General features: G+C 45.0%; 1 protein-coding gene across 1 annotated transcript; it reads left to right on the top strand.

Moving 5' to 3' along the window:
- Positions 1-953: 953 nt before the first annotated feature.
- LOC118288663 (flocculation protein FLO11) lies at positions 954-14,651 on the top strand. The gene is made up of 5 exons (XM_035614983.2): positions 954-1,709; positions 3,009-3,176; positions 7,347-7,471; positions 8,099-11,291; positions 12,730-14,651. The coding sequence occupies exons 1-5, from the start codon at positions 1,257-1,259 to the stop codon at positions 13,153-13,155; spliced, it is 4,365 nt and encodes a 1,454-aa protein (XP_035470876.2). The 5' UTR covers positions 954-1,256; the 3' UTR covers positions 13,156-14,651.
- Positions 14,652-15,061: the final 410 nt, after the last annotated feature.

Here is a 15,061-nt window from a genome sequence, read left to right on the forward strand (position 1 = left end):
ATCAGTGTAACATACATAGTTTTTAGCCTCTGGGCGACAAAACATATACTGAGAAGCCACATTGAATTAATAATGCATGTTCATGTGGGCATATACTGACTGACGAATACCTCACAGTGAGCCCCCTACGGCAAAGTTCTTCCTCCCACTGTCACACACAGTAGCTAATGGCGTGTCATTATATCACATACAGGCTCAAAGATCAAACCAGGCTGCCCTATACGGCACGACTATCATCCGCCGATAATCGAGTGAGGTTAGGCATTTTGAAGTTATTTAAACATCCAAGATATACAACTATCTCAAAAGGGCTGGAGGCTATGTGTTTGAGTCGGCCGCCGTCCGTGTATTGGCTTGTTTTTTCTCTGTTCCACTGCTGCACACATTTGTCTGTGGTTAACTTTAGGAATTTAGTCGGACCTCTTACCTAATGAGTTAGAAACCAATGCTCCAGGTTTTGGTTTTGGTTTTGGTCACGATGACCCGACAGGTCAAGGGTGTAGCTTGTGGTTCAAGACACAACATGGAACTTTCCTGTTATTTATTTTTGTATTTTTACGATTACAGGTATGCAGTCTATCCGTTGTTTTTACACCACATTAATCCCACCCTGATCTCCCTGTCTTACTTTTGCATTTTGTCCAAGTTATTTTGTGCTTCTGTTCTTGATCCTCCTCCCTTCTTGGGGGGGGGGTGAAACAAGACAGAACAGGTTAATCAACATAGTGCCTGTTATCGGTTATGTGTGATGTGCTGATGGTTTTCATGATCATGTTCTGTTCCATCTGCATAGGCAGCTGATGGGGTAATGGGTTTGTTCAATCGTTTTTGTTGTGTACTTTACAGGTCTTAACACACACAACACACACACACACACACAGCTCACGTGATAAAGGTGTGCGTCTGTCTGTGTTCGGGTGGGTGTGTTTGCCTGTCAGGGTCACACCTGTCGGGCGGGTGTCAGTCTCTCTCTCTCTCTCTCTCTCTCTCTCTCCCTCTCCTGCTCTCTCTCTCTCTCCGGCCGGTCAAGTCTCTCATTCCATAGTGTCTGAGTGTTAATGCGCCATGGCGGGTCACAGGAGACCACGTGAAGTAGCCTCCTGCTCCAAGTCCGGAGAGCCTCTGCTCGGGCCGGTTTAATGCACGCCCGGAGCAGTTCAGCAGGAGCACTTCCTCCTGAGACTTAACGGAAAGTTCTTCTCTTCTTCTTTTGGAGTGTCAGCGTCGGTTCTAGTCGGTTGTTTCGGTTTGCAGACATGGCTCTGTCCCAGCTCCAGTGCCTCGACGACAACCACGTGAACCCGCGGACGCACGAGTCCAAGCCGGAGTTCCTCTACTGCGAGGAGCAGCGGCTCGCGCTCGAGGCGCTGCTGCGCGGCGGTCGCGACGCGTTCGCCAAGTGCCTGCGGGAGCGCGGCCTGCGGGGCTTCCTGTCGGAGCCGGAGCAGGACGCGCTCGCCCGCGCGGCGGAGCCCTACGACCCGGGCTCGGAGCTCTTCCAGGAGGACGCGGCGGACGACGAGCCCCCGCTGTCGCTGCACTACTGGCCCGAGCTGTCGGACACGTCCGTGCCCCAGATGGACCTGGGCTGGCCCGACTGCGAGTCGTACCGCGGGGTGACGCGCACCACGGTTTACGCGCAGCCGCCGCTGGACGGCCAGGCGCACATCAAGGAGATTGTCAGGAAAATGATTGCGCAGGCGCAAAAGGTAAGTTTGGTATATTTATTCTCTTGGGTGTTGTATTTGTCCAATGAACGGTCAGTTTATTACTCTTGGAGATCTGCATTTGACTGATAAGCATGTAAGTCATAAAAGATGATCACTGATGTTAAGGATTCAAATGAGCTGAGGCTGTTGTGCCTTATTGTCAGTACTTGTTATGTTATATTAAACTTGTTTAAGACCTTCTAATGGGCTAAATATTACTGTATCTATATTATAAGGGCCCTCATGTGTTGCACAGAATCAAGCCATTGTAACACGGGCCTGCTGTAAGCCCAGAGAGGCACATGGGTTTACAGTGTCTAAAGTCACACAAGCTTCTTAAATACCTGCACGGCTGATGAATGTTGAGGATGTACCAGCATCACAGATCCGTGGAACTGCTGTCGCCCCATTCGTAAAGGTGAACTGTAAATGTTGACACAGTGTCACCAATGAGCATCCATGAGGTCAGAGTACAGGCTGCTGACCACATGAGACAATCAAGAGTAAAGTGCAACTGTCTTTATCAGGGACTGGGAGAAGTGCTGCACACTTCACCGACCCGGCGACATGTTCTCTGTGGCGTGCGTTATTTCCCGTGGGCATTTCCCCTGGAGAGATTCTGACATAAATATATGGGTCCTATGAGAGCTAGGGAAACAATCATGACTTCCTGTAATTATTGTCTGAAAAGGAAAACATGCTCATATTTCACTCAAACCTGTGGAACGACTTCAGTGTTTGTCAATTTGCAATTTGTCAGAAGAGGAAACCGTTGGACAATGTTTGCATATGTTAGTTATAGTCAAACTGTGGTCGGATCCTATACTGCACAGTGATAAGGTGGCTGTGTGTGTGTGTATGTATTCATTAAATTGAATGCATCAACTACAGTATGTAAATAATCACAATACTTTATTTCTATGTCACTTATCTAAACAAGGTTATAATGTGCTTTACAACACGAATGGTACTAAACAAAAATAAGAAAGTTAACATAAAAGAAAATTTTGCATGAAAAGACACAAGTGTGAATAAGCTTCTGTAGTTGAAAAAAAAAGACAGAGCTGATTTTATTAGGTGAAATTTACAAGATTCAATAAGGTTATTGACATATTCCTTATTTAGGAATCAAGTGTCATACCATGGTTTCTAGTTGTGGTTTGTCTGCTAGGTGGTTCAGGGCCAAAGGTGATTACCTCTGTCTTTTCTGAATTCATCCATGAGTTCTTCTACATGTGTATTTTCCCAATGTGCGTGGACAATATTGTCTGTATTGTGTGTGTGTGTGTGTGTCTGCAGGTGATTGCAGTGGTGATGGACGCCTTCACTGATGTGGACATCTTCCAAGATCTGCTAGACGCCAGTTTCAAGCGGAGGGTGTCTGTCTACATCCTGTTGGAACGCACAGGGCTACCTCATTTCCTGTCCATGTGTCAGAGGGCCAACATGCACCCTGGACACTTCAAGGTGAGCCAACATCGGCCCCTTATACCTTTGTGGAGGCCGAGCCGAAGCTGAAGTCTTGAGTTGAAGTCTAATTTTCCAGATGGATTCTTTTACGATATGAAGGCTAAAACATTAACATCCATCTTCTTGGGAACACATTTCATGGTAATCTGGCCAATAGCTCTTCACGGTTAAAGTGTCACAGTTCCTATATAGATAAAGCAATGGAGAGTGAATATTTGACCTTTGGCTTGTGGGGAGAATCCCCACGTGTTCAGAGCAGAGATTACATGTGAATTAAAACAAAAAAAGAAGTCAACTAATTGTTTAGACATGAAAAACATCCGTAAAGTAATTATCTTGAAAGAAAGACATGCAATTGAAGACAAGAGATTTTTATAAGGCACGAATAAGTGAAAGCACAATCCATCTGCATGCATGTGCTCCCCATGCTTTTCTTTCTCTTTCTCTCACACACACACACACAAGGGCTCAAACAGCAACCAAGCAAACCCTCCCAGGTTGGCTCTTGACAATAGATACAGTAAATCGTTAACTTCAATATGTTAGCGTTTATTTCCTGGTGTCCATGAAGTGCACAAGTTAGGCACTGAAGATGCAAATTAAACGCTGTATTCAGAAAACGTTAAGAGATGTTATTATAAATACATGCAGTATATAAGACAGCTTATCTGAGTTATCTGACATGGGCGTGCACAAACAGGCACACACATGGTGACACGGTGTCTATTGACTCACACACATACAGATCATGGAGATAGAAAAGGAAGAGTCACACACACACAAACACACAAAGTCAAGCTCCCCTCTGCCTGTCTGTTTCTTAGGAAAGACAGTAGCAGCCTAACACTTCCAGCCCCATCTGGATCTGGATCTATAAGCAAAGCAGCAGAAAAATGCCACAGTCACACATGGACATTTGTGCATTATGAACTTAGAGATGGTTATAGGGCATATGACAAGTGATGGAGGCTGACACTGTCAGGGATATTGCCTCGTTCCTGTTCATTGATTTTTCCTTAATTGCAAGTGTTTGGTGATTGATTATCTGTCTACACCATGGACAAACCCATCAGTAGCACATCTGCACCGTTCACACTTATTTGTGAAGTTGCCTTGAATTAAATTAGTCTAATATCTGACAGCAGAAATGCTCAGTATCAAGAGAAATACAGCCTGTGCCTCCTCTTTCCTTATTGGTTGGATTGTCAACATGTTGTTATCTGTTGTTGCAGGGAGGTTTGGGCAGGATTTCAGTTCACATGCGGTTTTCAACCTCCTGTCAGGCGTGGCGGCACACCCAAGACCTTCCGCAGAAATACATGCCACGAGATTGCTGTTTTAACCCGTTCAGATTCTGCTCACATAACACATGAGCGGATGTCATTAGTTGTAACAGCTGGCTGTTGTCTCTTTGTTTGGTTCACTTGCTAACGAAAAGATGCATATTAAGAAACAGAGTTAATGTATTAATGCAGCTCAGTGAGGCGTGTTTGACGGCTAGAGCACAATTGGTCCAAAACTTGGCGTGTTCATATCGTGGCCATATACTCTATGTGCACTAGGGGTCTGTCCTTTAAAACACTTGAGGGATTTATAGTCCTGATAAAGCCTATACGCTCAAAATTGTATAACCATGTAGGTTATACACGATCCTCCAATACGAGTGTCTGACATCTGACGTGACCTATCACTGTGGGTCCTGCGTGGTATCGACAGGACATTTGACTGCCCACGGGACGGCCCTTAAACAGTGATGAGCAGCTGAAGAGGTGAGGAGTTTGACCGTCAGCTGTGAGTGACAAGACGGAAGAAGTGGAGGAGTCGATAGATAAGACGGGATGGGGAGCAGATGAGTGGTGCGATGAGATGACGTAGGAAAAGAGGTGCCAAATTCTTCTCACTCTTCAGTTGTGTGAGGCGATTTCTGTCTATTTTACACCTCTGTTACAGTGAAGGGTCACTGTAACAGTGGCAGATGCTGGCTTAGAGCTCAGGGTTTTTTTCTTTTTTCACACACTAGTGAAAACCTCATTGTCTAATTTGGCCCGGGATGTTGTTTTCTGTTGAGGCTACAGTATATTTTGATCCGTCTGGTTTTATATTCACATAGGATTCTTTGCATAACTGTTTAAGCGCCTTACAGTCACAGCTCAGAACAGAAGACACACACACGCCCTGAAATGCAATTTGCTGATTTTTATCTAATCTGTTTGCCAAAGGAATGCACTGAGAGGAAGAGAAAGTGAAGGGTGGGACTGGGAGAGAATAAGGGAAGAAAAACAACAACAAAAAACTGGTTACATGAATGTTTAGCAGCATCACGGTTCAGGGTTCAGCCCCTCTGAGACACCTGGTGCATGAAGTTGTGTCTTTCAAAGAGCCAAAAGCTCAACGTGTGCTCCTATAGCTATATAACGGTATGGTCTATGTCCAAACTTAGAACAACCAAAACAATGGTGGGTCAGGGTGGCACCAGGTCAATGCATCAAGCCAAAATGAAGTAGTTTGTCACTAGAGAAAGGGACTTCCAACCATTGACAAACAGCGTCTTAAATGGAGCATACCAGGATGATGGCACATAAATCAAATGCATCTGTAACAGTCTGACTACCAGCACACCCAGACTCCCTGTGAAAATACTGCAGTGGAGTTTTATTATTGGATTTTGTTTTTGTTATTCTTGGATTGTATTATTTCCACATTGCAGGTTTGCCAGTAAGGACGGCACACAAACCAAACATTATTGTGTGCACGATTTGATCACATGATGTTCCCAGTTTTTTTCCAGGTTGATCGGCTGAACACACCACTGAACGATGGTGGACATGCAACGAAGGCCACAATGGATACACTTGTCCTCGTGTTCACGTCCTCGAGAAATCAGGAAAAATATGGCTGGAAATTTCTAACGCATGTGAAGGAGCCCATGAAAAGGGACATATTTTTGGCTCATTGGCCCAAAACATCATATTCCATTTAGATGTCAATGCAATAGAGAATCTGGCTGCTGAATTGCAGCAATGCAAATTTCTTACAAAAAAAAGCTTTTGATATTCTTGACACTCATTCTACATAGATATCTCTTACTTCTGGGCCGCCCTGAAAGAAAAGAAGAAACAAAGAAATAAGTGATTCTGAGTGAAGTAACTGAGAACGAGGAACTCGAATACACATGTAATGTCTTATGTGAAACGTGTTTTTTTTCATGACTAGAACTCCAGACACAGCTCCACCCTGTTATTATCATGAATGTTAGTTAAATGTTGCCACTGTCACACATTGAATATATTTTTGTACAGGTAAACACCCACACCTTCGAGCCTGTCAGAGCGGCTGTGTTTACATGTACACAATGCAGAAAAATGAATACATGCTTACACACCCACAAAGACTGTACACATGTAAAGAAATACAGTGTAAAGCCCTAGTGAGAACAAACGCTAAAACAGTAGAGGATAAAAAATCCAATATTTTCACTACATTAAAGGTAATCGATGTTAATGGACACATTCTCAAGAAGCAACCAACATTTGTCAACATCTCAGTTCTTTGCATTTTAATGTAACCATAAAAAATTAAAAAGTGGACCAAGAATAGATCCTCATCAAACAACAGATTTTAATTAAGTATTTTGTGACAGTATGACCGCACAGACGAAAGTTCCAACATAGACTTAAAATGTTGATCAACGAATGTTAAGAGAATGATGAAAATGTAGGGTAATTTTCTTAAAATGGCTTTAATGATTTTATAAAAAAAAGTTAACATTTAAGCCCTGTAGTGCCACATGTTATTCTAAGCATGCTTTAAGAAATGTAAAGTTGTCTAATGGAAAAGCATCTACAATACTTGTAATCGTTTTGATTTGCATAAACCCTGACCATCAATCAGTCAATAAATATTCAAAGAGAAAAATAGCATCACCTTATATAATTATAATAATGTTTTTGACATTCGATGTATTGAACACGTTATGATTGTAGTTCCAGGTAAAGATGAAGTAACAGTTAAATATACCCTGTGTGTGTGTGTGTGTGTGTGTGTGTGTGTGTGTGTGTGTGTGTGTGTGTGTGTGTGTGTGTGTGTGTGTGTGTGTGTGTGTGTGTGTGTGTGTGTGTGTGTGTGTGTGTGTGTGTGTGTGTGTGTGTGTGTGTGTGTGTTTTACAGCACCTTCGTGTTCGCTGCACAGAAGGAGCAGAGTTCTGCACTCGGTCGAGCACCAGGGTCAGAGGTCAACTGGGTCACAGATTCATGTTCGTCGATGGAGATAAAGCTGTGTCTGGGTCATACAGGTCAGCATACTTTCTCTGTATGTGTGTGTGTGTGTGTGAGAGAGTAGATAAAGAAAGAAAAACAAAGGCTGATGGAAAGGTAATCTCCGTGTGCTCCACCTGTCTTAAGTGTGCATGGAGTGGACAGATGTGAAGAAAGAATGCACTGGGTCCTATCAATGTTCTGAGGCATCTCCACAAACGAGATGAACTGGTTGTAAATGTTTCCAGTGCACAATAGAATTAAATGGATGTATATTGCAGTTTAGTTTTAGCTCTATACTTCCGGTTTATTTGAGGAGGTATACATCACACATACATAGTTCCGCAGTTTTAGGGAGCAGAAGGTAGAAGGACAAATAAACATTATTGAAAATGATAAAACCTATTCATATGTATTGTTTGATTGGAAATCCTTTGTCGTCAGCGACAACCCATAGACGTCAGCAGAAGCTTGATACTTTATCTCTGTTTCCCAGACACTGTAATTGTATAGTCATTATAATATGTCACTTGGCAAACTGTATGTGGTGTGAGTAATGAGAGGATACCGTCTGCATTCTTGAGATTCCTACCAGAATCTACCTGCCAGATTGTGTTACTGCTGTTTACTTGCCCTCAGTGCATGTGTTTTGTCATGTCTTGTAGTTTCACCTGGATGTCCTCGCGACTGGACAGGAACCTCATCACCGTGGTTACGGGCCAGGCAGTGGAAGCCTTCGACCGACTGTTTCGCTTCCTTTACATGACCTCGAGCTCTGTTGACCTCCGGCAGGTCACCCTGGAGCCTGAACCTGAGCCGGAGCCCCTCCCGCCGCCGCCCATCGTCGTACCTCCTTCTGCTGCTGATGTCAGGAAACTGTACAACCCCAAATATGCTCTGGTTGCTGCAGGCAACCAGAGCCTGATCCCCTCTGCTGGCCAAGGCAGCCCCAAAGAGCCCCAACCCTCAGAGAACTCCAAGAACCAAGAAACCAAGAAAAGGAGGAGTAAAGACACTATACAGGAGGCTCCTCCCCTCCACCCTGGACTTATTCATTTAGAGAAGGTATACTTGATCTCATACCTGCCCACCTGGCCAGAACCTGACCCCTCCAGTGACGTGATTGGGTTCATTAACATTCGGGACGCCAAAAAACCGACTCAGTTCAATATGCAGCGATCTGAGATGTTCGAAACGAGCCAAGCAATCAGGTTTAGCAGTCCATTCAGCGTGGCCAAGGCAGTCCTGCCAGATGTTGCCCAGCGCAGACAGATCACTCCAAAAAACGAGGAGAAGAATAAACCCCAGCCATCACAAAATAATGCAAAAGCTGAAGAGTCTGTGGTGGACGGTGTTCAGGCAACACCACTCAGTGCAGAGCCTGGTGACATCAAAACTAAAGGAGAAGCCCCTGAAGAGAAATCATCCACCTCTGGGCAAAAGTCTGAACCTGGCAGAGACACAATTAAGGCTCTTAACACGGAGAATAAACTGCATTCAAACACACCCACCAACCAAGATGCAGGTCACGGCACCTCACCTCACCACAGTGCACGCACGCCTCCCCAGTCCAGCAATGGCACATCCACTCCCAACACTGACACAGCACAAAGTTTTACCACAAGCAGCCCTGAAGCGCAGTCCCTCCCAGAGTCGAGCGCTAAAAAAAAAGCCCAAACTAGTTTAAACACACAAAGTGCTGCTGTGTACAAGACACACACCCCGGAGTTGAGTGGCCCCGCACACTCAAACTCTGAACAACGCACACAAACAAAGACAGGGGTGTCACAGACAGATTCACATACACAAGCTGTTCTCGCGCAGCCACACAACTCCTCTGAAATGACACCTAATACCCAGACTCCCACTGCACACCCCCCCTCTGCCTCCCCTGTGCACCCTCAGCCTGTCAGTTCCACCTCCCTATCGGGGGAAAAAAACACGCCCTGTCCTGCGGTGGATTCAAGGACAGCTACCAGTGTCTGTGCTCCTGTGCCCACCAGCAGCTGCTCCTCTTCCGTTCCCCCTCTCATCTCTTCTTCTACAACTGTACAGCCTCCCCTCCCTCAGCCCTCTGCATCCTCTTGTCTGACCTTGGTCGCTCCTGTACCTAAACCTCGCACAGTCCATCTGGTGATCAAGGAAGGCCGCGCCAGTCACGGTCCGAAGCTGCCGGAGATCAGTGTTGTCAGGAGACCCGAGAGCCTGGCCGGCACGGGGCGAACAGTGGCCCACAGTAAACCTGATGCAGCGAATGTGGTGCAGTCACCGCCGGAAAATGGGCCAGAGACTGTCTCACAACTGCAGGACAACGGTGGAAGCAAAACAGGAACTCAAAATGAAACTGAGATCTCGGTAGAAGGCCCAAAGCCAGAGCAGAATGTGACTTCCCCAGAGAGAAAGGGCGAGGAAACGATCGGACTGCGCGGCGACAGAGCAGCAACACAATCGGCCGCTGGAATCAAAGCGCAAGCCCAATCGGATGTTTTGACTACTGATGCACCAAAGGCAAATACTGTGAATATTTTAGAAATAATTCCAAAGGATGTTGAGCCGAAGAGCTTGACGTCATCCGACTGCAAAATGCTCCCAAAGACAGAGACTGACTGTGTAGCCACAGCACAGACGGACACCAAGGCCCCAGAAAAAACCCTTATACACTGTAAGTTTGCAAACGTGCCAAAGGATACGAGTGAAAATGTGATACAATGCAAAACATACCTTGCAAGAGCACGTCAACCTCAGAGAATATCGTGTTGTGAACTGAACCCGGCTGGTTTCGATGTGCTGGAGACTATGGACTCTCTGAAAGCTTCAACAACACACACTCCTGTTTCTGCCACAACTACCAGCACACCCACAGACAGCGGTGGTAATCCAATTGTCACATCAGCGCACCACACAGACAGTAAGCCCAATGTGGCAAAACATAACGCACACACCACTATTACTGCTCAAGAATCCCAACAGACCCCTAAGGACGGGGGAAGCTCACGCACTCCTCAACGACCGCAGTACTTGAATCTCTCCAAGACACACACGCCCGACTCTCATTCGCCGACCGCTGAGCGAGAATCGCAGCAACTCCCTTCTCTGGTGCGCACTACAACTCCAGACGGATTTCTACCACGCACACCCACCCCAGACTTTCGAACACCTACGCCAGACGGCTACGTCTCATCGAGGGAGGACTCCGGGCTCTCCCCCACCTCGGACGAGTATTATGAATGTTGCGACTCTCCTCTCCGCGACGCCGTGTTCGACCGAGCAGGTTTTCACAACTACGGGACAACAGGGGATCCCGAGAGTCCACTTTACATAAACAATATAACTTGTATGTTTGGTGAAATGGACGGGAATGAAACGCAGAGTCTGTCCACTACCGTCTCCACTTCTTCCTCTTTACTTGAGAAAATAAAAGTTGGGGAGGGGAAGGAATTAACAATTGAGGAAAATGAAAGAGAAAAGGATGTAAAGCGCACAGAAGTCAGTGTGGCAGGGAGGAGGACAGAAGAAGATTACCAGAGGCCAAAGAGGAGCGATGAGGCCAAGACAAAGGCAGAGCATCATCAAGAATCAACAGCAGTGGTAGAAACAGACAAGAAAGCCCAACCCCAGGCGGCTGAAAGAAAACGATTGCCAAACCAATCAGCAGCACAGAGACTGGTTGATGGAGGAGGGACTCCAGGAGAATCAGAAATGAACGAATTAAAGGGACTGTCCGCTGGCGACCTTGAGGCAGAGCAGGTTTCCTCTGACGGAGTCAAAGAGAAGGTGGTGGACGAGGCGGCACTAAGACCCAGCGGCGTGGAGAGCAGAGACAGGCCCCAGTCACCCAGAGAGACTGAGGGGCCGGAGGTATGAGCAGTAAGACAGCAGATGTTTTCATCTTTGCGTGCAAAATAATTCCCCTCATCAAACACAACCTAAAGCCAACGTGCAGGTTAATCCAACCACAATCATTTGTTCTTTCTTATTTTCTTATCACTTTGCAATATACTGTTCAGCGTAAAATATATGCATCTTCACATTCATTAAAAAGGAGAAATATCAGTCTGTTGGTGTTTCTTTGAAAAACCGTTTTACAATAAAGCAATCAATTTTCATAAATGTGATGAAGTTAGTCCTCACAATCTTCAACGCGCAAGAGATGTATCGCCGTCCATAGGCAATACAAAAGTGAAAATGGTATTTATACCACTCACATTTTTTGATGCATAGACTGTGGCTCTATCAGATAGATATGAGGCTAGCTAAGCATGAATATTGGAAACATGGGGAAACAGCCTGGTCTAAAGGAAACAAAATCACCTGTACCAGCACTTCTCAAGGTCACTGATTAACAGCTTATGAATGTGTGTTTGTGTAAAAAAGACAAAGCAACTTCCTGGAGTCTTTGCTCTCATGCATGTCAAAGTCTCCCGGCTGACACAACCAATATGTCGTGCTGGTATGTGTTCCCATCAGTAAGCTGTATCGCCTCGTTTCCACTGATTGTGCTAAGCTACGTTAGCTGAATTTTTCAAGCTTGTCCTATAATTTTTTCCAAAATTACTAATTCTCAAAATGAACCATGAACGTTTGTGTGTCATTAGTGACAAGTAGGTATATATATTTTTTGCACATACCAAGTAAATCTAGTTTGATCATTAATATTTAATTACAAAGTCCATGAATATTTAATACCTTTTGAGCCGTACAAGTTTCCTCACTGTATATTCCCAAATTAGATTTACGTCTGTCTGTCTGTGGTGCATAGTGATGTATGAGGTGCGTGTGCGTGCATGCACGTCTAGGTATTCAGAGTATCCACCAGCAGAGCGTCACAAAGGTGAAACACATGACACGTCATTGTTCATTATTGAACAAGGAGACGGAGTGTGAATTAAAGTGACACACTTTTTAATGACGCGGCACGCACGCTCGCACTGATGCAACATTAACGAATGTGTAAAAGATTGATAGTGTCTATGTCACTCACTGTTGGCCCGAGTCTACACTTTTCTACCTGACAAGTCAGTGAGGTGCTGTTGGAACGTCTAAACTCGGGTCCGTCATGTAATATTTAAAAAAAAAGTGACAATAAAACAAAGCTCACATTCGCAACCATGTACGTCTCTTTTCCATTTGCAGCAAAGCTTTTATGGCACTCAGGAATCCATTTGTGTGCGTGCAAATTTCACACTGAATTGCAGATAAGTCGCAGGCACACCACAGACGCACGGTGTCTGCTGAAGTGTTACACGAAACCCTAGTCAAAAGCATTGATACCTCATTATTCTTCTCTCCATCCAAGCCTCCAAGACGACAACAGCAGGACGGTGGGGCGTCCTCCCCTTCTCCTCGAAGACCGCCCAGGCCGCCCCCTCCACTGGCAGTGGTTGCTGTCGGGTCTGCAGCAGGGCGGGAGCAGGTTGTGGTCTCCCACAGCCGGCAAAGCCTCCTCTCTCGACAGCCTCCGGTGGCCGAGAGCAGGGCGAGATTCGGACAGTCGCAGAATCGACATTCTTACACTAAAGCCCCGGCCTCGGTTTTCCACACACACTTGAACATACAGTCGCAGCCCCGTCCTCATCCTCGGGAAGCGCACAGGCAGGGAGAAGGAGGGGCTCCGTTCGCCCTCACCTTTAGCCGGCTGTACAACCTGAAAGGCCTGAAGGACAAAATGAGCAAAGGAGGCAGCACATACTCACAAGTACAAGGACGCAAGAGCACAAACTAGTGTGGTCACCTTCTGGGTGGGGTCATTTTTATGTCACTGTAACATATCAAGCCTGAAAAAAGAATGGGTCAAATAAGAAGTGAAAAAAACTGTCTTCCCTCACCTTGACGGGACCTTCATGACTTGACCCAGTACCTACACTATGAAAGAAATGCCAAAAGTTTACACAACATTAGTCCTGTTAAGACTTGGCTTAACAGGAGGCAGCACATTACCAGGAAATGCACTTTTTGGTCCCCCCTCTCTCCTTGTCCTGTGCCTCAGTCAGATTGGCCATCGGCCATTCATTCTGTGCACCTCTACATTCTGTGCACCCGTACGCATGAGAGCGTCCCCGCGTGCATGTTTCTGCAACTAGGCTCACTATCGCCTCTTGATGCACAAAGTGGTATTGTGATACAGGATGGGTCATGGCTAGCTGATTAGCATGCTAAATTCTCTAAATATCTCTGCAACGCTAAAGACAAAAATGTCATTGAAATTCTCATTCTGTCAATAATCTTAGTTTATTTTTGAATGTTTCAAACTAAAATACTTGCATATTGCCCCTTAAATCTGTTTTCCACTTGGCGGTTTTCAGTATGAATCCACTCCTGTGCATGTTCAGTACAGGACCAAGTAAGGCATGATTGACTGTTTCTATTTCTCTTGATTTTGCCATTTTTACAAATCCATATCCATGTGCCTTTATCTGAAACTTTTGAAATTCTTTCTCCACTTCACACTCCATATGCAGACAAATAAGTAAATGTTCAAAAGGCCAAAATATCATTCAGGCAAACACAAACAGGAATATTTATATGGGTTGAATGGAAGCATTTGTCCCAAGCATGAAAAACCTCTTGCATGTGTATAGAAAAAGAGCGTTTACATTGTTAAATTGAGTGCTAAAACTGTTAATGAAAAAATGTCTCATCTGATTCTTCTCATGCCTCAGACCTTTATTTTGGCCATTTTATATTCTTCCATTTTGTGCAGTACATTTGAGGACCAAAGGAGTCAGGTTATTGATTTATTCTTTGTTTGCACAAATCCCATTTGCATTCAAAATGCTTTTTGGCCGGTAGACAAAGTCACAGTGACTGTGCCCAAAACAAAACACCAGTTATTGTTTTCAGGGCCAAGCACAGTAAACACCACACAGGGCTGACTCGGTGCTCCGCAGGTACAGGTGTCCTGCAGATCATGGCCACGGTGAACAAGATGGTGGGCCTTGAGTTTCTTAAGAGGAGAAGTGGAAGGTTGTCTGGTCAAATAAACAAAAATGCATGTGTTTTGTTTTTGAGAAAAACAACTGACTTGCTCAGTGAATGATGAGACAAGCTTCAGTTTGTCGTGTGGTTATGGGAGACAATTTTTGTAAAACAGTGAGTGCTTGCAGCTGTGTGTGCAACATGTTCTAGGGTTGTTTGTTTCTCTCTCTCTCTCTCCTTTTTTTTAACTTGCACATTCTTTTTAGTGCATAGTGTAAAGAATTAAATCATTTTTATATAAAATCTGGATTCTGGATATCTGTCCTTTGGAGCGGTGAAAGACAGGAAGAGGCACTCACTAAACTGCAAGCTTCATTCCCATGAAACAAGCCAGAACAAAAGCAACATAGCAGTCCCATGTGGTTTTGGAAACTCAAGTCATCTTTTCACCGTACGTTTGTTAGTTGTGAACACATTTCCAGTAGTAAATAGTGCACTAACAATGATGCCAGAGGAGACTTTTATATCAGATGTTAACGATGAACTGAGGCGAGGTTCACCCGAGATGAAAGTGTCAGACACTCGGGATACATTATGAAAAAGAATTCTTAGTCATATAGACATGAGATGAAATATGCTTTTTGAATAGTTTCTGGGTCACATCCAGATTTAGAATGAGTCAGACACTGTCAAACACACACAGACACACACAC

The sequence above is a fragment of the Scophthalmus maximus genome, chromosome 17, assembly GCF_022379125.1.
Source record: "Scophthalmus maximus strain ysfricsl-2021 chromosome 17, ASM2237912v1, whole genome shotgun sequence".
NCBI classification, from domain to species: domain Eukaryota; kingdom Metazoa; phylum Chordata; class Actinopteri; order Pleuronectiformes; family Scophthalmidae; genus Scophthalmus; species Scophthalmus maximus.